The sequence below is a fragment of the Macaca nemestrina genome, chromosome 7 (assembly GCF_043159975.1).
Source record: "Macaca nemestrina isolate mMacNem1 chromosome 7, mMacNem.hap1, whole genome shotgun sequence".
NCBI classification, from domain to species: Eukaryota; Metazoa; Chordata; class Mammalia; order Primates; family Cercopithecidae; genus Macaca; species Macaca nemestrina.
In genome coordinates this window covers 43,970,832-43,993,163 of record NC_092131.1, presented here as the reverse complement: position 1 = coordinate 43,993,163, position 22,332 = coordinate 43,970,832, and the positions used below count along the sequence as shown (strand labels likewise).

At 39.6% G+C, this 22,332-nt stretch overlaps 1 protein-coding gene across 12 annotated transcripts in view; it reads left to right on the top strand.

The window, feature by feature from the left end:
* Positions 1-22,332, top strand: part of LOC105473730 (spectrin repeat containing nuclear envelope protein 2) — a 377,206-nt gene that overhangs the window by 207,343 nt on the left and 147,531 nt on the right. For all 12 annotated transcript variants that reach the window (XM_071100037.1, XM_071100034.1, XM_071100026.1 and 9 more), the window contains 7 exons: positions 5,011-5,155; positions 7,654-7,872; positions 12,850-13,115; positions 15,249-15,417; positions 17,226-17,381; positions 19,771-19,911; positions 21,727-21,909. In XM_071100037.1, the coding sequence (XP_070956138.1) occupies positions 5,011-5,155; positions 7,654-7,872; positions 12,850-13,115; positions 15,249-15,417; positions 17,226-17,381; positions 19,771-19,911; positions 21,727-21,909 (1,279 nt within the window). The remainder of the gene's footprint in view (positions 1-5,010; positions 5,156-7,653; positions 7,873-12,849; positions 13,116-15,248; positions 15,418-17,225; positions 17,382-19,770; positions 19,912-21,726; positions 21,910-22,332) is intronic.

The following is a 22,332-nucleotide window of genomic DNA, read 5'->3' as shown; positions in this document are numbered from 1 at the left end:
ATTCTGTGGGTTGTCTCTTCACTTTGTTGATTATTTCCTTTGCTGTGCAAAAGCTTTTTAACTTGATGTTATCCTGTTTGTACATTTTTGCTTTGGTTGTCTGTGCCTGTGGAGTATTATTACTCAAGAAATCTTTGCCCATTCTGGTGTCCTAGAGAGTTTTTCCCAATGTTTTCCTTTAGTAGTTTCATAGGTCTTAGATTTAAGTCTTTAATCCATTTTGATTTTAGTTTTGTATATGATGAGAGATAGGGGGTCTAGTTTCATTTTTCTAGTTGAAGATATAGATAGATAATCCAGTTTTCCCAGAACCATTTATTGATATCTTTCTATAGGTTTGGGAAGTTCTGTGTTAAGATCTCTTTGAGTAAACTCTTTGAGTAAACTTTCAACCCATTATCTCTCCCTCTACCTCTTCTTTAAGGCCAATAACTCTTTTTTTCTCTTTTGAGACAGAGTCTCACTCTGTCACCCAAGCTGGAGTGCAATGGCACAGTCTTGGCTCATTGCAACCTCCCAGATTCAAGCAATTCTCATGCCTCAGCCTCCCAGGTAGCTGGGATTACAGGCACAAGCCACCACACTGGCTAATATTTTGTATTTTCAGTAGAGACAGGGTTTCCCCATGTCGGCCAGGCTGGTCTCGAACTCCTGACCTCAAGTAATCTGCCCTCCTCTGCCACCCAAAGTGTTGGGATTACAGGTGCGAACCACTGTGTCCAGCCTAATAACTCTTAAAGGATTCACCTTTTGAGGCTATTTTCTAGATTTTGTAGGCGTGCTTTATTTTTTTTCTATTCTTTTTTCTTTTATCTCCTCTGACTGTGTATTTTCAAATTGTCCTGTCTTCAAGCTTAGTAATTCTTTCTTCTGCTTGATCAATTCTGCTGGTAAGAGACTCTGATGCATTCCTCAGTATGTCCATTGCAGTTTTCAACCCTAGAATTTTGCTCGATTCTTTCTGATTATTTCAATCCCTTTGTTAAATTTATCTGATAGGATTTTGAATTCCTTCTCTGTTATCCTGAATTTCTTTGATTTTCCTCAAAACAGCTATTTTGAATTCTCTGTCTGAAAGGTCACATATTTCTCTCTCTGAAATTGGTTCCTGGTGCCTTATTTAGTTTGTTTGGTGAAGTCATTTTTTCATGGATGGTCTTGATGCTTGTGGATGTTTGTCAGTGTCTGGGTATTGAAGAGTCAGGTATTTATTTTAGTCACAATCTGGGGTTGTTTGTACCTGTCCTTCTTGGGCAGGCTTTCCAGGTATTCTAAGAGACTTGAGTGTTGCCATCTAAGTTTTTGGTCCTGGTAGTCATATCTGCATTACGGGATACCCCCAGCCTAATAATGCTGTGGTTTTTGCAGAGTCGTAGAGCTACCATCTTGGTGGTCTTGTATAAGATCTGGAAGAATTCTCTGGATTAGGAGGCAGAGACTCTTATTGTTTTCCCTCACTTTCTCCCAAACAAACAATCTGTGTGCTGAGCTGCCTAGCGCTGGGGTAGAGGTGAAACAAGCACCCTTGTGGCAACCACTACAGGGAGCGCACTGGATCAGAGCTGAAATCAGCACAGCATCAGCACTGGGCCTTGCCCAAGGCCCTCTGTAAATAGTACCTGGCTATTGCCCGTGTTTGCTCAAGGCCCTAGGGCTCTACAATCAACAGGTGATGAAGCCAGCCAGGCTTGTGTCCTTCCCTTAAGGGTGGCGAGTTGCCCCGCACCTAGGTGACTTCAGATATGCTGTCTGGGAGCCAGTGCCTGGAGTTGGAAACCTTAGGAATCTACCTGGTGCTGTGTGCTACTGTGGCTGAGCTGGCACTCAAGCCACAAGACAAAGTCCTTCACATCTTGTCTCCCCTTTCCCCATGTCTACCACCACTGCAGGCCCACAGAAAGTACTGCCAGGGTACTGCTCATGTTCACTAAAGGCTCAAGGGATCTTCAGTCGGCTTGTGAATGCTGCCAGGCCTGGGACTCACCGTTCAGGGCAGTGGGCTCTATCCTCTGGCCCAGGCTGGGTCCAGAGATACTGTCCAAGAGCTAATACCTAGACTCCAAGAGCTCACTTAGTACTCTTCCCCACTGTGGCTGAGCTGGTACCTAAGCTCAAGACAGTCTCCTTTACTCTTTCCTCTGCTTTCTCAAGCAGAAAGAGCCTCTCCTGGTAGCCACCACAGTTTGAAGGTGCTGAGTCCCACCTGAAGCCAGCATGTCTCAGTCTCACCCAAAGCCCACTGTGTGTACTACCTGGTTGCCACTGTTGATTATTCAGGGCCCTAGGGCTCTTTAGTCAGCAGGCAATGAATCCTGCCAGGACTGGGTCCTTCCCTTCAAGGAAGTGGGTTCCCTTCTGGCCCAGGGTGTGTCTGGAAATGTCATCTAGGAGCTAGGTCTTGGAATGGGGGCCTCATGACTCTGCCCAGTACCCAGTCCTACTTAGCTGGTATCCAAGTTGCAAAACAAAGTCCTCTTTACTCTTCCCTCTCCTCTCCTCAAGTAGAGAAAAGGAGTCTCTTTTGGAACTGTGAGCTGTGGTTCATGGGGTTGGAGGAGGGGTAATGCCAAGGACTCCCTTAACTTCCCTGGCTGGTGTCTCACTTGATCGCTTGCCCCAGCAAGTCCACTGGCTCTGATTGTAGCACAGCAGTAGGACTTACCTAGGAGTTGCAGTATTTGTGGTCTCGACAACCTTCCAAGTTTATTTAGGACCCCAGAGTACTTTAGGCCGAGGTGGCAAGGCTTGCTGCAATTCTAGTTTCAACCACTGGGATGGGCAGTTGCCCTCTGGCTAGGGCTAGTTTAAATGCTTCATGCTGGCTGAGTTCTGTCCTATGTTGGCAGCACTGCATTCTAATGCAAAGTCCCCCAGTTGCTGCACTTTCCCTCCCCCAATCACACGGATTCTTTCTCCCTGCCATGCTACTGCTGCTGGGGTATGGGTGAGGAGTGGTATTAGCAATTCAAGACTACCTTTTTTATCCTCTTCCATGCCTCTTTCAGAGATATGAAGTTAAAACTAGGTACTATGATTGGTCACGTAATTTTTGTTTTTTATGAAGTTGCTTTTGTATGGAGATAGGTATCAAATTTGGTGTTCCTGTGGGATGATGATAAGTAGAGGCTTCTATTCAGTCATCTTGCCCCTCCTGCATACCTCACTTCATTTTTTCAAACCCATCATTGCGACTGAGGTTTATTCATGTTCTTAGTAAAATTTATTTACTTAGCTATTGATGGACATTTGGATTGCTTCCAGTTTTTGCATTCAGAAACAGTACTACTTAGGAAAATTTTTAAGTGTAATAACTTCCCTTGGATAAATATCTAGGAGTGTGATCATTCAGAATAAGAGGTTATGGACATCTTAAATTTTTTTTTTTTTTTTTTTTTTTTGAGATGGAGTCTCGCTCTGTTGCCCAGGCTGGAGTGCAGTGGCACGATCTCAGCTCATTGCAACCTCTGCCTCCTAGGTTCAAGCGATTCTCCTGCTTCAACCTCCCAAATAGTTGGAACTACTGGCACGTGCCACCATGCCCAGCTAATTTTTGTATTTTTAGTAGAGACGGGGTTTCACCATGTTGGCCAGGCTGGTCTCGAACTCCTGACCTCAAGTGATCGGCCCTCCTTGGCCTCCCAAAGTGCTGGGATTATCAGCATGTGCCACCACACCTGGCCTGACATCTTAAATTTTTAATGCCAAATGATTTTGCCAATTTCTACTCAAACCAGCAGCATATAAGTATTCCGGTTGTCCCATATCCTTGCCAACATTTGATATTGTGAGACTTAATTTTTGCCCATCTGATGAGTAAGAAGAGGTATTTCATCATGGTTTTAATTTGCACTTCTGTTACTGCTAATTAGTTTGATCTCTTTTTTTGAATGTTTATTGGTCATTCATGTTTTCTCTTCCGTAAAATGCTTATTCAAGCCTTAACCCAATTTTATTGGTTGTTTTTTTCTTACTGATTTCTAGGAATTCTCTACTTTAGAGAGTGGTCCTTTCTAGTTATATGTATTACAAATATTCGTGCAGAGGGAGTTTTCTATTAGACACTCATCCTGGGATTGACTGCCAGCTTTATGGTCTGTCCCCCACCTTTCAGGAGGAATCAAAGAAAACTGAAACTCAGGTGCCCTCAAGGCAAAAAACTGGTCCTACAACTTTGCCTATTTCTGTTTATTTCCATTTTACAGTTTGACTCCCCAATTCCCTGTCAATTTATTCATGTGTTTTAAGAGTTGCTTTTTAAGAATAATTTGATACAGAGTTTTTAGTTACATTCAATGGAGGATTTAGCCTGTGTCTGTTTTTGTATGCATAATTTTATAGTGTTTTAAAATATATATGCTATATATATCACATATCCAGCTTTATTTTAAAATTTTGTAACAGTTCTTTTCTTGATTATAACAAATACTTTGTAAAAGTAATTGTAATTACTCTATAATATTGTATACAATGAATCATTTTAATTTCTTAATCATACCTTTGTTAGATAAGGGTATTCCAATATGTGCTGTTTTAATTAACAGTCTAGTGAGTAAAGATGTTTTACTGTGTGAAAGATTTAGGATAAGTTCCATATGTTTAGGATACAGTTCTTAAGGTAAATTGCAGAAGCTGCATTAATGGGTCAAAGATAGGAATCGTTTTAAGACTGAGTGGTTTTCCACAAGAATTGTACCAATTTACAGCTCATCAGTGTGTTTGAGAATGCAAACTCACTCATCAGTGTGTTTTCATTTTACTGAAGTGAACTTTAGGGAAAAAAATCTTCAGTTTAGAGGACAGCCCTTCCTTCCTTTTCAAGTTTGCATTTAAACCCATATGCAGGTCCCTTTGGGAATAAAACCTTCTTAGAAGATGCATTGGCTAGCAAAAAAGAAAGTTGTCATGTCTTTTCTTAAAAATTAAGTATGGAGTATTTTTTCTGGAAAATTTTGAATTTATTGTGTTAAATAAAATTTAATACCACTTTTTTTTCTAACTGTGACTCACTAGGTATCTTGAGAATTACAAATGCTATAGAAAACTTGAAGAGGATATTTACACTAACCTCAGCAAAATGGAGACAGTTCTTGGACAGTCCATGTCCTCGTTGCCACTGTCATACAGAGAAGCTTTAGAGCGCTTGGAACAGAGCAAGGTAATAGTATTGGCAATTAGCCACTAAGTCTGTGTGCAAAAAATTGCAAAACTGGCAGAGACAGCAGAGAATGTGGCCCTGTTATGACCCATAGAAATCTTCACGCTGAGTTAAATACCTCAAATCAAATGAATATTCCTCAAATCAAAAGCCAGAGGGTAATGTTATATGTATATTTGAGACAGAGTCTTGCCCAGGCTGGAATGCAGTCATGCAGTCTTGACTCACTGCAGCTTCCACCTCCCAGGTTCAAGTGATTTGATTCTCCTGCCTCAGCCTCCTGACTAGCTGGGATTACAGTGCCTGCTACCATGCCTGGCTAATTTTTGTATTTTTAGTAGAGACGGGGTTTCACTATGTTGCCCAGGCTGCTCTTGAATTCCTGACTTCAAGCGATCCTCCAGCCTCGGCCCTTCAAAGTGCTGGGATTACAGGTGTGAGCCACTGTGCCTGGCCTTATGTAATATATTGAAGCTTAAAAAGCCAGAAGGAAGGAAATGAAGCAATGATACTGAGAGATTTAATTAATCAGGTTCACAGGCAGTCATCCCCCAATAGCATCCTGTCCTCACTCGTGGCTTTTCTAAAGCGTCACCTCTCATGTGACTTTGAGGGATGCTGCTGGATCCATGACAGAGCCTTATTGTCCACTGATTGCTTACTGCAACTGTCATAAGCTCTAAGTTCTGGTTACTTATTAGACTGTTATAAAGTAATTTGAGCTTTTGCTTATTTTCATCTGTTAGAATCTATGGTATTATGTTATTAGGATTTTGATGAGGACTTTCTAAATCATCTATAGTTAACATTCACCAAAAACAAAAGCAAACCAAGAAAAACCTTTTAATATTGTGTTGGTGGTTGATATAGGAAGTATTGTGCAAAGGAACTAATTAGTGAAATGTGAGACTTAGGTTAAAATAACAAAATGTACAGTAGTCCCCCCTTATCTACAGGGGATATGTTCCAAGACACCCAGTGGATGCTTGAGACTGTGAATACCACTGAACTCTGTTTATAATTTTTTTCCTATACATGCCTGTGATAAAGTTTAATTTATAAATTATGTACAGTCAGGTCAACAACAATAACAGAGTAATTATAACAATATGCTGTAATAAAAGTTATGTGAATGTGGTCCGTTTCTCTCAAAATATGTCATTGTACTGTTTTCACCCTTCTTGTGATGACGTGAGACTATACAGTGCCTGGGTGATGAAATGAAGTGAGGTAATGAAATGAAGTGATGAAATGAAATGATATAGCCATGGTGAGGTAACGCTGGGCTACTATTCATCTGGAACACAAGCATTTGATACCACAACAGTTGATCTGATCACCAAGAAGGCTACCGAATAACTCGTAGGCAGGGAACATATACAGCATGAATGTGCTGGACAAAGGGAAGATTCGTATCCCAGGTGGGATGGAGAGAGATGGCATGAGATTTCATCACACTAGTCAGAATAGCACTTATATATTTGTATACAAATAAAACATACATTTTATACAAATAAATCTTACACATTTTTCCCTTCTGGAATTTTTAAATATTTTTGGACCATTGTTGATCACAAGTAACTGAAACCTTGAAAGGAGAAACCCAGATAATGATGGCTATTGTACTTCTAGTTTTTTTTTTTTTTGATAGGAAAGAGTCTTGTTCTGTCACCCAGGCTGGAGTACAACGGTGTAATCATGGCTTATCACAGTCTTGAGCTTCTGGCCTCAAAGGATCCTCCCACCCCAGCCAGCTGAGTAGCTGGGGCTATAGGCGTACACCACCATGCCTGGTTAATTTTTTAATTTTTTGTAGAGACAGGGTCTTGTTATGTTGCCCAGTCTGTCTTGAATTCCTGGCCTCAAGCAATCCTCCTGCCTCCGTCTCCCAAAATGCTGCATGAGCCACTGTGCCCAGCCTCTTATAGAATTTCTTTTTATTTTTTTTTTAGACGGAGTCTCACTCTGTTGCCCAGGCTAGAGTGCAGTGGTGCGACTTGAGCTCACTGCAACCTCTGCCTCCCAGGTTCAGGTAATTCTCCTGCCTCAGCCTCCTGAGTAGCTAGGACTACAGGCGCATGCCACCATGCCCAGCTAATTGTTGTATTTTTATTAGAGATGGGATTTCACCATTTGGCCAGGATGGTCTCGATCTCCTGATCTCGTAATCTACCTACCTTGGCCTCCCAAAGTGCTGGGATTACAGGCATGAGCCACTGCGTCTGGCAAATATTTGCTTTTGAAAGTACTTTCTTTCTTGGAAAAAAATGGTTTATGGGTCATTATTTGTCCCTGTAGTCTCAAATTCATGCAGAATACAATAATACATAGATAATTCTCATCTGGTCTAAATTGACTTCTAAAAGAATAAGAAGTAGATCATGCAATACTTACGGAAGATTGAAATAATTAATTGTTCAGAATTTGAAAGAGTTTGTAAGTTTCAGGAAAAAGCTAACAGTATGTCCCTCTTATTTTTTTTTCTTTTCTTTCCTAAGGACTTGGTGTCAAATCTTACATCAACCAAAGAAGAGTTAATGAAACTACGACAGATCCTTAGACTCTTGAGACTCAGGTGCACAGAAAATGATGGCATATGTTTGCTGAAGATTGTGTCGGCTCTGTGGGAGAAATGGCTGAGTTTGCTGGAAGCTGCTAAAGAGTGGGAGATGTGGTGTGAAGAACTGAAGCAGGAATGGAAATTTGTCAGTGAAGAAGTGAGTGCTTCATTTTCAACAAACCATGTAGTTTCTAACGTGTTACTTAAATTGTTTTATTACTTTCACCTTGTTTTTCTATAAAACGAGTCGTCATGCTATACTACTTGTGCACATCACTTATACGTGATACATAAATGTTTATAGATGTCAGGCCTTATTAAGATAACCTCCAATAACTTATTCGGATTATTTTATAGTAGTGCCTTTTTTTGGTAGCAGATAATTCTTATTAATAAGTGACCACTAGCTGGTTTGAGCATTACAGTCTTTATCGTGAAAATAACTTCACCCCTCTCGGAAATAACTGTCTCTACGTTATACTGAAGGTTAGAATTAGGTAATTTGCATAATCACCAAATAATTTTGAAATTAACTATAATTTTTAGCTATGGAAATTAACTGTAATTGTTAAATGTGGCCCTAAAAATATGTGAGGTTATGATGTTCTTTTTGAAAATGGTCTCAAAACCTGCATGATATGTATCAATTACAAATGTTAATTTAGCCTTGGTTCAGGATTTAGGTATCACCTATATTTAGAAAGAAAATTAATTTAGAAAATTAAAGATAGCTGGGTGCAGTGGCTCAAATATGTAATCCCAGCACTTTGGGAGGCTGAGACAGGAGAATTGCTTGAGCCCAGGAGTTCTAGAACAGCCCAGGCAATGGAGTGAATCCCATCTCTACAAAAAATTTAAAAAATCTGGGCCTGGTGGCACATGCTTGTAGTCACAGCTACTTGGGAGGCTGAGGTGGGAGGATCTCTTGAGGAGAGGTCAAGACTGTAGTGAGCCATGATCACGCCACTGTATTCTAGCATTCCAGCCTGGGCAACAGAACGAGACCCTATCTCAAAAACAAACAAACAAACAAAAAACAACATAAAGTTATCTTAGGATGAAATGTTTAGCACTATCGTATTATCTTGCTTATGACTATTGTCCTTAAAAATGAATATTATATCAGTGGTCCTGGTGAGGACTGACTAGTGAATAGTCTCTTGAATGTTAAAATAAACTTTATAAATTACACTTTTGGTTGGGGCTGCTGGCATCAGTGCTTGCCTGTCCATAATGGTACCATTTGTTGAGTTACTATGCTGTGCTGAGAAGGCAGTTCACACCTGTTCTTACTGAATCTTTGCATTGTCCCTGGGAAGTAAATATTATCACCATTTTATAGATGGGGAAACTGAAGCACTGACAGATTAAGTAATGGCACAAGGCCCCCAGGTAGAGATTGATTAAGCTGTAAGGCCCTGTGGGCTGCGGCTGGGGCTGTCTTGCTCACTGCTGTAACCTTGGAACCTGGCTAGGGCCCTGCACTTAGTGGGCACTTAGTAAACATTTGTTGAGGGACATCTCTTACTTAAATTCAGGTCTAGGCTAATTCTAAGATTTTGCTCTTTTTATTTTATCACATTATTGCTATATACCCATTTGCAATTATGTGTTATTCAGACTCCATTCATATAGAACTTTCTAATTATTCACACAAGCATTTGACAAAATCTGCTAACAAAATATTTTTCAGAGTAGCACAAGCCAAAAAAAATGCTTCCCTGTAATAACAATAATAAAAACAACTACTAAATTGAGCAATTATTATGTGGCAGGCATAGTTCAGAGCACTATTCAAGAATTCTGTGAGGATATTTTTATTATCCTTACTTTGTAGATGAGGAAAATGAGACACGGTGAGACTGAGTAACTTGCTCAAATTCACAAGGGATAGTAGAGGATTCAAACTTAGACTCTGGTGCTTAGCCATTAATCTGTTAACTTACATGATATTTACATACATCAAATTGATATAAGATTTTAATGTAGCTTTTATCCATTCAATAAAAATTACATCATCTAACAGCTCATACATGTAAGCTTCTGTTAGCATGGTTGGTGCTTTTATATATGACAAAGTGAATTTCTGCTTTAAACATGTCATCTATAGTAACATAATCCAGTCTTGATGAAATAAACAGTTTATATCAGTAGACTTTTAAAAAACTTAAATGCCTGTTTATAAGTTTACAAATTAAAAACTAAATTTAAATTTTGATAGAACTTGTGTCCCCCTAAAATTTTACTTCCCTGTTTTCTTAAGCAAAATCTCTTTACTATAACTATTCACTTGGGTTATTCAGAATCATCATTTTTTGCTTCGATGATCGTAATGTGCTAGAAGAACATCACATTGTCAAAGATGATTGGAGATGTGCGGCCGGCTTCTCCCACTTGCACCAACAGTCATTTCTTTGGAGTCCCTTTTCTGCTGGTTCTGGGTTTTTCGGTCTCCTTCATTGGATTTGCCTATGATGCAACTATGGGTCCTTCTCCCTTTCTAGACCGAACTTTACAATTGACCATGAACCTAAAAGTTTTATAACCAATTTTATTAGGATCCCATGTCTAAGGAAAATCATCAAGGTATTGCAAAGCCTCTTCTAGGTGGAAAAGTGAACACACAGGCTTTTTGCAACTATTTTACTGATTCTAGGGCTGTCTTCACACTTTTTAGCGTAAAATGTGTTGTTCCGACAAGTGCACACGATCACATGATCACCAACAAAATCAATGTTTAAGACAATGCTGTCACCCTAGAAGTTTCCCCTGTTCCTCTTTGTGGTCAGTGCCTTCCGTAACCTCCAACCCCTGGAACGTTAATCTGTTTCTGTTCCCATAGTATTTCCATTTCCAGAATGTCATATCGATGGACTCCTTACGGTTTGTGGCCCTTTGAGTTTGCTTTTCTCCCCTAAGCATAATGCACTTGAAATTCATTCTTGCTGCTGCTTGTATTCGTAATTCATTTCTCTTTATTCCTGACTAGTATTGCTTTGGGTGGGTGTAATACAGTTTGTTTATTCATTCCCAAGTTGAAGAATTGCCTGGCTTTGGGGTAAAATTATTGTCCTAATAAAAACTGTGGCCAGGCACCGTGGCTGACGCCTGTAATCCCAGCACTTTGGGAGGCCAAGGTGGGTAGATCACGAGGTCAGGAGTTCAAGACCAGCCTGGCCAAGATGGTGAAACCCTGTCTCTACTAAAAATACAAAAAAATTAGCCAGGCATGGTGGCGGATGCCTGTAATCCCAGCTACTCGGGAGACTGAGGGAGAGAATTGCTTGAACCTAGGAGGTGGAGGTTACAGTGAGCTGAGATCACACCATGGCACTCTAGCCTGGGTGACAGAGAGAGACTCTGTCTCAAAGAAAAAATATATATGTACATATTGTTCTCCCTCTTGTATTCCCCATTCTCAATCACTTGCCAACTTCTCAGTGGACACCAGAGCTTGGGACTGAGGCTTGCAAATGGTAGTTTATTTTGGAAAGTGATCCCAGGGAACAGGAGTGGGAGATGAGGGGAAATGGAACAGGAAAGGTCTGAGCCTTTCGTCTTTTTACTCTTACTGGATCGTGGTTGCTACAGCTTGATAATAATTCTGGTTATTATCAAGTTAAATCTGCCCATTTCTGGTGCGTAAGCACCAAGAGGTGCCCCATTAAGTCCTGGATTACAGACAGTTTTTTCAACCCTGATGCACATTGGAAACCCTACATGTACAATTCCCCCATCAATGTAGCAATTTCTTTATTTGCATGCTAGTTTCCAGCAGGGGGACACAAAATGAGGCAGTGGAACCCTTATCTCATTCCCTGGTGGAAGTGTAGCTGTCTGGCAAAGAACCAGGACTTCTAATTCAACTGAATTTAGGTTTGAGGTGATGAGAAGCACCCACTGCACACCTGGGTCTCTTGGACAGTGGCCAGTCTACATCTGCATCCATGTATTCTAGTTATTGGGTACCCAACTGGATCATATAGCCCAAATGGCAGGGCAGCTTATACCACAGCCCGACCCTGCTGTGGTGCTTTTTCTCCAGGTCTCTCTTGACATTGGCAGCATTCTGATAAATGCATCTGAGCAGTAATCCCAAGGATAGCATATACTGCCTCCCAGACCTCAAAAGGTCCATTCAGTGCTGTGTCTCTTTCTTAGTGGTAGAGTTATAAGATTGAACAACTTGACCTTTACCTTAGAGAAGTCCTGGCATGCCCCAGGCCCTGATACTGGGGCTCCAGAATTTTCACAGGCTTTGTTTCTCACCCTCTGGCATGTCTGACTGGCCATTCAGGTCCTCACCATTTCAGTTAGTATGATATCATAAACATAGATGACTGGAGTGACATCCTGTAATGTCATGATTGCAAGATCCATGACTGTGTTTGAACATGGAGCAGGAGAGTTAACCATCACTGAGGCAGGATGTGATAAATGAGTACTGTAGCCAAGGGGTGGGCCAGGGGATTCAAGGGGAGGCGTAAGAATGACCTGATTCAGGGGCCTTTGAGACTTTTTTCTACGTCTTAGTTGAGTTCAGGGCTGGTGGAACGAACAGTTTCTAGATATGTGATGTAATAGGTTATGTATTTCTGAGTTCTGTGTCCACCATTATTGATAAATACTTGATTGGTTCGGTAATTCTGGCTGCTTTACCTTTGTCATGTGTCAGGGTAATGAGAATCTGCTGGACTTACTTTTTTAGCATATAGGGATTGGAAGTGAAAGAAAAGAGACCAGCAGAAAAATTTTCCATATCCAATAGTTGCCCAACCTCTTATACTTAGTGAAAGCAGTTTGGTGGAGCTCATGTGCTTATCTCAGGAGAAATGTTGCTTTATCCAACTGAAATCTGAAGGAGGAATAAATTTTTTATGAGGATATTCAACAGCATTTCCTTCATACCACAACAGCAGTACTCTATTTCAGTCACACATCAACATGAGCAATAGCTGGGAATTAAGGGATTCTGATAGCAGAGGATTAATATTCCCAGCTATAGGAAAACATGGTAGGATATGGCACTAGCAACCGTTTGAAGAGAGAGCATACAAAAATTATGGCTACTTTAGGTCCTGAAATGGTAATTGTATATTTTACTTATTTTAGTTCTTTTTGTTTATTGAATTAGATTGAACGAGAAGCAATTATTTTAGATAATCTTCAGGAAGAACTCCCTGAAATTTCCAAAACAAAAGAGGCATACACCACAGAGGAACTCTGTGAGCTGCTAGACTGTTTATGCCAATATGGAGAGAATGTGGAGAAGCAGCAGCTGTTACTGACTCTACTTCTGCAGCGCATCAGAAGTATCCAGAATGTTCCTGAAAGCTCAGGGGCTGTGGAAAGTGTTCCAGCATTTCAAGAAATTACTTCTATGCAACAACGATGCAACAAGTAAGATTTATGAAAAACTGTTAAGGACATGTGCTTGACAATTATGGCTCAACATTTAGAAAATCTAAAAGTATAGAATAATGGCAAATGATACAATAGAATTGAGGTGAGACAACACTGATAGGTATAAAAAGGGATAGAACAGATTAACAACTGTAATTAAGCACACATTTTCCATCCTGGTATTAACGAGGGTGAATATCCTTCCAGTTTCCTTTTTTGTCATTTGTGATTTTTTTTTTTTTGCCCTTTTTCTAGTTTAGTAATATATATTTATTATAGGAAATTCAGGCCGGGCTCAGTGACTCACTCCTGTAATCCCAGCACTTTGGGAGGCCAAGGTGGGCAGATCATGAGGTCAGGAGATCAAGACCATCCTAGCTAACATGGTGAAACCCTGTCTCTACTAAAAATACAAAAAGTTAGCCGGGCGTGGTGGCAGGTGCCTATAAGTCCCAGCTACTCTGGAGGCTGAGGCAGGAGAATGGCGTGAACCCGGGAGGCAGAGCTTGCAGTGAGCTGAGAGTGCGCCACTGTACTCCAGCCTGGGTGACAAAGCGAGACTCTGCCTCAAAAAAAAAAAAAGAAATTCAGAAACTGAAAATTACAAAAATTAATATAAAAATCTACCTTAATGTCACCACTCAGCAATAACCACTGCTAATCATTTTTTTCTCCTTTTTTACTATGATTTTGTTTTTAAATAAATTGAGATCAAAATACTTGTACTGTTTTATATTCTGCTGAATAATTTACCAGCAAATCATGTTTGCCTTCCTATGCCATTAAATGTTCTTTTCAAATGTAACTAGCTGTGGCCGGGCATGGTGGCTCACGCCTGTAATCCCAGCACTTTGCCCATGTTGGCCAGGGCGATCTCGAACGCCTGACCTCAGGTGATGCACTCTTCTCAGCCTCCCAAAGTGTTGGGATTACAGGCGTGACCCGCTGTGCCCTGCCGGTACACTTCTGGCTGATAGGCTATAAATCAAGGGATCCTTTGATACCTTTCTTGAGTTCAATTAATTTGCTGGAGTGGCTCATAGAACTCAAGAAAACACTTTAGTCATGTTTACCAGTTTATTAATAAAGAGTATAATGAAGGATACAGATGAACAGCCAGATGGAAGAGGTGCCTGAGGCACGGTATAGGAAGGGGCCTGGGGCTTCCCTGTTTTCTCTAGGTGGTGGAACCCCCAGGCTTTCAGCAATCCAGAAGCTCTGTGAGCCCTGTCTTTTGGGGTTTCTTATGGAGATTTGATTATGTAGTCTCATTATGAATTCATTATGATTGATTATATAATTGGCCATTGGCAATCAACTCAACTTTGAGCTTCTGTCCCCTCCCGCAGAGGCTGGGGGTGTGTGTTGGAGGTAGGGGTGGTACTGAAAGTTCCAACCTTTTAATCACATAGTTGGTTCCCCTGGCAACCAGCCCTCATCCTGAGGCTACTCAGGATCCCACCTAGAGTTGCCTCCTTAGAACTAAAGATGCTCCTATCACTCAGGAAATTACAAAGGACTTAGGAGCTCTGTGTCAGGAACTGGTCAAAAATCAAATATTAGGACAAAAGACTCCTAGCTAGCACTCCTATCTACAAAGGTATTAAGAGCTCTGTCTCAGGAACCAGAGCAGAGATCGAGTATATATTTATTATATCACAATATCATAGATACTTACCAAATAACCCTCAGGAAAGATTTTACCCACTTCAATGCCTCTTCTGATATTTGCTACATCCACAGCAAAATGAATCAGCTTAAGAGAAGAAGACCAGTGGGGTTGTCTATCCCCAGAAGCCCACCCATGATTCCATTCACACCTCTAAGTCATTTTCATTTGAGCTCAAGGGTTACATGGAGAAAAAGAGAGGACAGAGATGTCAGTTACAATGGAATATGTGAAAAAGAGAATATTTGGGGTGAAAGGTTTGGAGAGGTTTTTGATTAAGTGATAAGATTTTGTACCTGTTTGTATATGTGGTATATCCATTATCAAAAATTGTTACTTTTTTCTTAGAGGAAATAACTGTCCTTTAGGAGCTATTCAGGCATTTCATTAATTGTTGCAATAAAACTGTTTCACAGAAGAGCAGGATAAAGAAACAATTATATTTTGATGTTCTCTTTTAGGCTTCTTCAGAAAGTTCAAAAAAATAAAGAATTAGTGCAGACTGAAATCCAAGAAAGACATTCCTTCACAAAAGAGATAATGGCTTTGAAGAATTTATTTCAACAGACCACAACTTCTTTCCAAAATATGGCATTCCAGGATCACCCAGAAAAGTCAGAACAATTTGAGGTAAGTGAGGAGCGAATTAGTGAATGTGGCAGATACAGGCTCACAGTCTTGTATCCAAAGTCCTTGGGGTAGATATAACTCAGTGGCTGGGTTTGGGGGAGTGGTCTGGGGAGAGAGAGGCACAGGCAAAGCCCCTGTGGCATGGTGTGAGCAGAACCAAGGGAGAAGATCAGTGTGGCTGGAGAGCGGAGAACAGAGTTGAAACAAGGCTGGAAGGTAAGCCAGTCTGGACCAAGCAGCCTTCTTTCAACTATATTTCCAGTGTGTTTGGTGAATAAGGGCCTCAGACCACTCTTGAGTAGCATGTTGGGTTACTCCTTTAGTAGGACTTAGTGCCTTGTCTCTGATAGGGCCTAGGTACACCCTACAGGTCATCTGGAATCTCATTTCTTCAGAATAATCTCCTTTTTCATTCCAGTCCAATGGTGACAGCCCAAAAGGATGTTTGGAAGTTTATTCAAAAGTCACGTGTTGGCCAGACACAGTGGCTCACACCTGTAATCCCAGCACTTTGGGAGGCCCAGGCAGGCAGATCACTTGGGGTCAGGAGGTCAAGACCAACCTGGCCAACATGGGGAAACCCCATCTCTACTAAAAATACAAAAATTAGCCAGGCGTGGTAGCGTGTGCCTGTAATCCCAGCTACTGGGATGCTGAGGCAGGAGAATCACTTGGACCCAGGAGGCAGTGGTTGCAGTGAGCTGAGATCATGCCACTGCACTCCAGCCTGGCTCCATCTCAAAAAAAAAAGAAAAAAAAGTCACATGCTGTCTAAAGAGAACTTTCGGTTATTATATTGGAAAGTAAAGAAGCAGTCTTCATGGGCAAGCCTTCCAAGTGTACCTCTGAATGAAAGCCTGTACTCCTGGACTAGGTGTAGATAAAACGGGATGACACTTACTTCTTAAACCGCATCTTTGAATGGCATTGTTCTCTAACTTTCTCTCTCTAGATTTGTCCTCTGCTGAGGATTAAGAAAAGGAAAACAATGACACATCACAGAGCCATTTAAAATTGTAATCCTTCTTCACTGCAGTGACTCAATCCATGAACACAAATAATGCTACTGAACAGCTACTGTAAAAACAAAACAAACAACAAAAAAGCCATAGTCAAGTCAAGAAGTATTTTTCCACTTGATCTTTGGGAAACTTTCCCAAACAAATGAGTTTCTCCTTTATAATTACTGCAGGAGAAAGTAGATCAGATTTGGTTTCTAGGCCACAACCAATAGACTATTTGTTCAGGTTTCTTTTATCTCCTAAAAAACCTACATTCTTTGTATGGAACTGGAACCCTCCCTTTTGAAAGAAGTTGAGCTCTGCCGGGCTGTCTAATTACATGAAAGTAGACACTTCTGCTCCAAGCATGGGGCTTTTAGTGGCCTTGAATCATTGTGATGATAATGGAGGAAGAAGTAGAAATAGCAACACATTAATAACAACAACAAAAAACTTCTTTGAAACTTTTTTTTTTTTTGCTGCTTGCCGCTTTTTAGATCAGGTCTGCAACGCAGATACAATGAAATCCTAAAGGTACTTTAGAAGCAGGGGGTGTTGTAATGTCTTTTCTAGATAATGGTGTGACACTATGAAGAGATATCAAGTTTAATTCTTACAAATTAGAAAGCATCATCTGACTAAACTGAGTATCTCTCGGGCTTAATCAGCTTGTATCACTAGTAGGGTTTTGTCATGCAAACCGCTCTCCTTTAAATCATAAGGATGTGCTGGAAGGCTGCTTTTACTTCCTAGAGTTAAACTTTTCCCCCAGTCTTGTGAGTATTGCAACTCTCTTAATGTTTTTAGGAGCTTCAAAGCATCCTTAAGGAAGGGAAGCTAACTTTTGAGAATATTATGGAAAAACTACGAATCAAGTATTCTGAAATGTACACCATAGTCCCTGCAGAGATTGAATCCCAGGTGGAAGAATGCAGAAAAGCTTTAGAAGACATAGATGAGAAGGTAATAATAATGTCTATACTACTGTTATTGTTTATGGAGCTGAATGTCTATCAAAAGGAAAATATCATTTAATGTCAAATTCCATTTGCTGGGATTTCAGCTATGACTGCTTTTAAGAGTTAAGTGACCATTTTGTCTAATATTGAATGCTAAGATAAAGATGCTTTAAATATGTGACATAAGATAACAGAATTAGATAATTTATGTATATTTAATTGTCGAAATGCTGCTGCTTCTCTTGCATTTTATAATACAGTTATATATCTTTTACTGGTTTTGTTTGCTTTTGTACAACCACTGTACAACCACTTGAACATTTTGGACGTTAATACTTGCTTTAAAACACATCCTTTGAAACATTTTGACATTACAGCTGAGGGCAATAAGAATACAAATTTCACAACTCACTAGGAATAGCACTTAGTATGTAGTGTCTGTCTAATGATGATGTTAACAGAATTCTCATGAAAAGTACTTGAGCGAATCTTTATACCTGAAAGTCCAGATTTGAAGAAAAGGTGGAAAATATTTTATAATACTAGAAACATAGGAGCCTAGCAAGATATTTTGATTAGATTGTAAAAAGACAGCCCATATCAAACAGAAGAAAATTCTGTTTGGTCTGGTATCCACAGAAGTTTTTTTTTTTTTTTTTTTTTTTTTTTAATTAATTAATTAATTTATTTTTTCTGCCTAGAATACTTACAACTTGATAAATAAAATAGATCTTAGATAAACACAAAAAACTCAGATTTCAAACTTAGTTGCTAAAATATGTCATTAATTCTATGACAGATTTCTCAGGAAAATCTCACAAGGTAAAAAACATGTAAACTTAATGTATATTTATGACAAATCTTTTTTATTTAACACACAAGAAAGCCTATTTTGTACTTTCTCAAGGATCTGGTACTATTGATTTTATTTTAGGAAAATACTAAATGTTTTGAGAGAAACTAAATGTTATTCTCATGAATACTTATGAAAATCTGTAGCAGAGTAAATTAATAATCAAAATCCGTCGTTCAAATTCAAGGTAGAAAATTTCCGCTATGACCCTGTGTATTTGTCACAACTAGCAACTAATTTTTATTATGTGATGTGGCTAAAGGAAATTCAAGGATCCTGGGACAGACGCAGTAACATTGTGTATAATTCAAATGGCTATATTCATTTCCTAAATCATGATCTGTCCTAATGTATCTAAATGCTATACATTTCTGCCAGGAGAATAAGTGCACAAAATATCAGAAAACTTTGTCTTGTGGTAATTTGTGACACAGCCAGCCATAAAAAACTAACATGGAACCAAAGTGAGATTTTTTCCTAATAATATTGACTGCAGTATGGTCTGGGGAATAAAGACATGATATAAAAGTATCAACAGCCTGATATTGTGAATAGAGCCTGGGACTCAATCTGGGGACTTGGGGGTTTCTTGGGACAAGTTCATCTACTTCCTTGACATATGACTGCAGCAAATCATTTAGTCTGTGTTCCAGTTTCTGTATCTGTATACTATCTGCATAGGATGCTTTTAGTCTCAATGGTTACACAGATACAGTTTTGTTTTGTTTTTTTTAATTTACAAAACAAAGGATTATACAAAAGCATAAAGTATTACTTGGTTATTTAGTAGCTGCTTGGAGAAAGCCTTATCTAATAGCAAAACAAGAACACACACCAGTCAGGTATTTGGAAAGTGATATACTCAACATTCATTTATTATCTTTCCTAGCTCAAGGTTTTTTTTTTTTGTTTGTTTGTTTCTTTTTAAGAGAATCGTTTAGATAAAAAAAATTACACTGTTCAGTAGCTAAGTTTCTGATGGCTGGGAAAACATCTACAAATGGTTACACAGAGAATAATTAAACTCTGTGCATCCTCAAGAAATAGCTACTTTTAGAAGGTTGTTTCACTCAAATGAGCACTGTGATTGGAATTATATTTTTTTTTAAAGTCAGCTTGAGAGTAAATGTGGTTTTATTGAAAACAGATCTGTGCAGAGGATTTTCTCATAAAATGGAAAGATCATATAAAAATCGTTTATCCCCCAGGAATTCTTTTATATCATTTGATCCATATGGGGATGTTTCACACAATCCACTCAGTAGTTTTGCCCAACACAGCATATATCTTTAATATATGTTAGATTACATTAAACTAATTTTTGTTTTATTTCAGATGATATTTAAAAGGTCAAGTAAACACACCTGCCATTTATTAGTCTTCCTATCCACCTTCTCATTAATGCATTTTCAGAATTTCTTCCAGCCCTTAAAAGATTTTTACAAGTTGTAACAGAGTGACTACTACTTTTGTTGTTCGAACCTATGAATAAAGTGCAGACAACCTCTCTAAGCCAAATGCATCTTTCTGTCTTTCACAGATTAGCAATGAAATCTTAAAAAGCTCACCGTCATATGCAATGAGGAGAAAAATAGAGGAAATTAACAATGGGCTTCATAATGTTGAAAAGATGTTGCAGCAGAAAAGCAAAAATATTGAGAAAGCGCAAGAAATTCAAAAGGTAAAATCCTCCTTTAACTCCCTTCAGCATTTGGTATTTCTGACCCACTCCTGCCCTGTTCATCAGTTATCACAAGGTGAGTTCTTTGAATTAATCTGAAGCACAGAAATCATAAACCAAATCCACAGAGGCATCACCTAGAGAGGCTTGGTAGGGAAAAGTTGCATTTAAAAATTATTCTGTTGGCCAGGTGCGGTGGTTCACGCCTGTAATCCCAGCACTTTGGGAGGCCAAGGTGGGATGATGACTTGAGCCTAGGAGTTTGAGACCAGCTTGGCCAACATGGCAAAACCCTGTCTCTACTAAAAATACAGAACTTAGCTGGGCGTGGTGGCACAAGACTGCAATTCTAGCTACTCGGGAGACTGAGGCATGAAAATCCCTTGAACCCAGGAGACGGAGTTTGCAGTGAGCCGAGATCACGTCACTGAATTCCAGTGTGGGTGACAGTGAGACTCTCTCAAAAAAAAATTCTGTTTTTCCATGGTGGGCATATACCCAAACTTCTGAGAGCCTGTGATTTTCACAAGTATAGGAAAGTAAGGATCTTATCTTGGGGATACTGATAATAAAAATCATTCAATAGAATATGAAAAATATTAAAGCTCTTTTTTAGACTGCCAAGGTTAAATAAAAATAAAAATTCCAAATGTATTTCCCTTGTAAAATGTCTTATAAAATAAAATCTTAGGTAAAACTGTACATAAACACTATTCTACTTCTTAATTTGCAAGCAAACTACAGTACAGGGAAAGGATTCTTGTTTTAATCTATATCTTAAGGAAATATTTTAATAATTTGGGGCTTTTAAAATAGGTCAGAATATGGCTCACTATTGGACAAATCTTAAGCAGAGGAACCTAATTTAACAAGTTAGATATAGTCCTCAAGATAGGGGAAAAAAATGTTCTTAAGCAAACATTAAGAATTGAATATTTTAGCTTTGAAATTTTCCTCTGCCCAGTGAAGTTCAGATTTGAATCCAACCTATTGGTTTCTTGAGTCAAAAGCAGTTGCTCCTAATCATGTTTCTAGAGTTCTCTGCCTCTGCATTCATCCCAAGTTGGCAGATAGTTTTCTTTTTTTAAATTTTTGAGATAGGGTCTCACCCTGTCACCCAAGCTGGAGAGCAGTGGTGTGATCAAAACTCACTTCAGCCTTGACCTCCCTGGCTCAATCAATCCTCCCACCTCAGTCTCCCAAGCAGCTGAGACGGCAGGTGTGCGCCACCACACCTGGCTAATTTTTCATGTTTTTTCTAGAGACAGGGCCTCCCTGTTTTGTTCAGGCTGGTCTCGAACTCCTGGGCTCAAGCAGTCCACACATCTTGGCCTCCAAAATTGCATGAGCCACTGCACCCAGCCCAGATATTTTTCTTTGTTTTATTTTTTCACTTAACATTATTTTCTAGATTGAGTGTGTGTGTGCGTGCATGCACGTGCGTGTGTATGAACTGGTGTAAATAGGTTCAAGTATTTCCCCAAGCCCTTTTTAAACAGAATGTTTTGCTCATCACTCTTGAGAGATGAGGGCTGTATTGACCTTGTCGGTCATCTCTAGAAATGTCCAGGTCTTTCTGTTCCCCTACAGCTAATTTGTAGTGAAATGAATACTGTTACAGTTGGGAGAGCTCAGGAAAAGTGTTTTTCAGTTTAGATAACAAATTGCTGGATATAAATTAACAGCTATTCTTGTGATGTTGTTTCTGTGGTGTTTTAGTAGCATTTATAAATGTAAATACTGTGTGAAAACCAGGCATTGCCTCCATAAACTATGACCTCTTCATTCAAGTTGACTTACGATTTCCTTCTCCAGAAAATGTGGGATGAGTTAGATCTATGGCATTCCAAACTAAATGAGCTGGATTCTGAAGTTCAGGACATCGTTGAACAGGACCCAGGACAGGCTCAAGAATGGATGGATAACTTGATGATTCCTTTCCAGCAGTATCAGCAAGTATCACAGAGAGCAGAGTCTAAAACCTCACAGTTGAATAAGGTATGGCTGTGACTCATAATAGCTTCATATTATGTGGTGGTATTGAGATAGTGTTAAAGCAAAACAATATATTCAGAAACAGCCAATTTCTCTTGAATTATCAGTTTTGGACTTGAAGCTGGGGCCATGGTAGGCTCGCGTGGGCACTGAGGAGACAGATTTCAATGCTAGTGCAGGCAGAAAGTCTGATTGGGCAGATAGAACCAAGAATCCGAAAGTTGACCACAGCAAGAGCCAGGCAAACTGTTGGGAAGTCCAGGCTCCCCTACAGGTGGCTAAAGACCAGTAATGGGAATTTAGGACAGGTGATCTCCGGAGTCTAGTGAGGGAGACAACAATGAGAAAGACTGTCATTCAGGTACAGGATACCCTCTCTACCCTCCTTCCAAACAGGAGCTGTGGTTGGCTGAGTTGTGTTTGTGA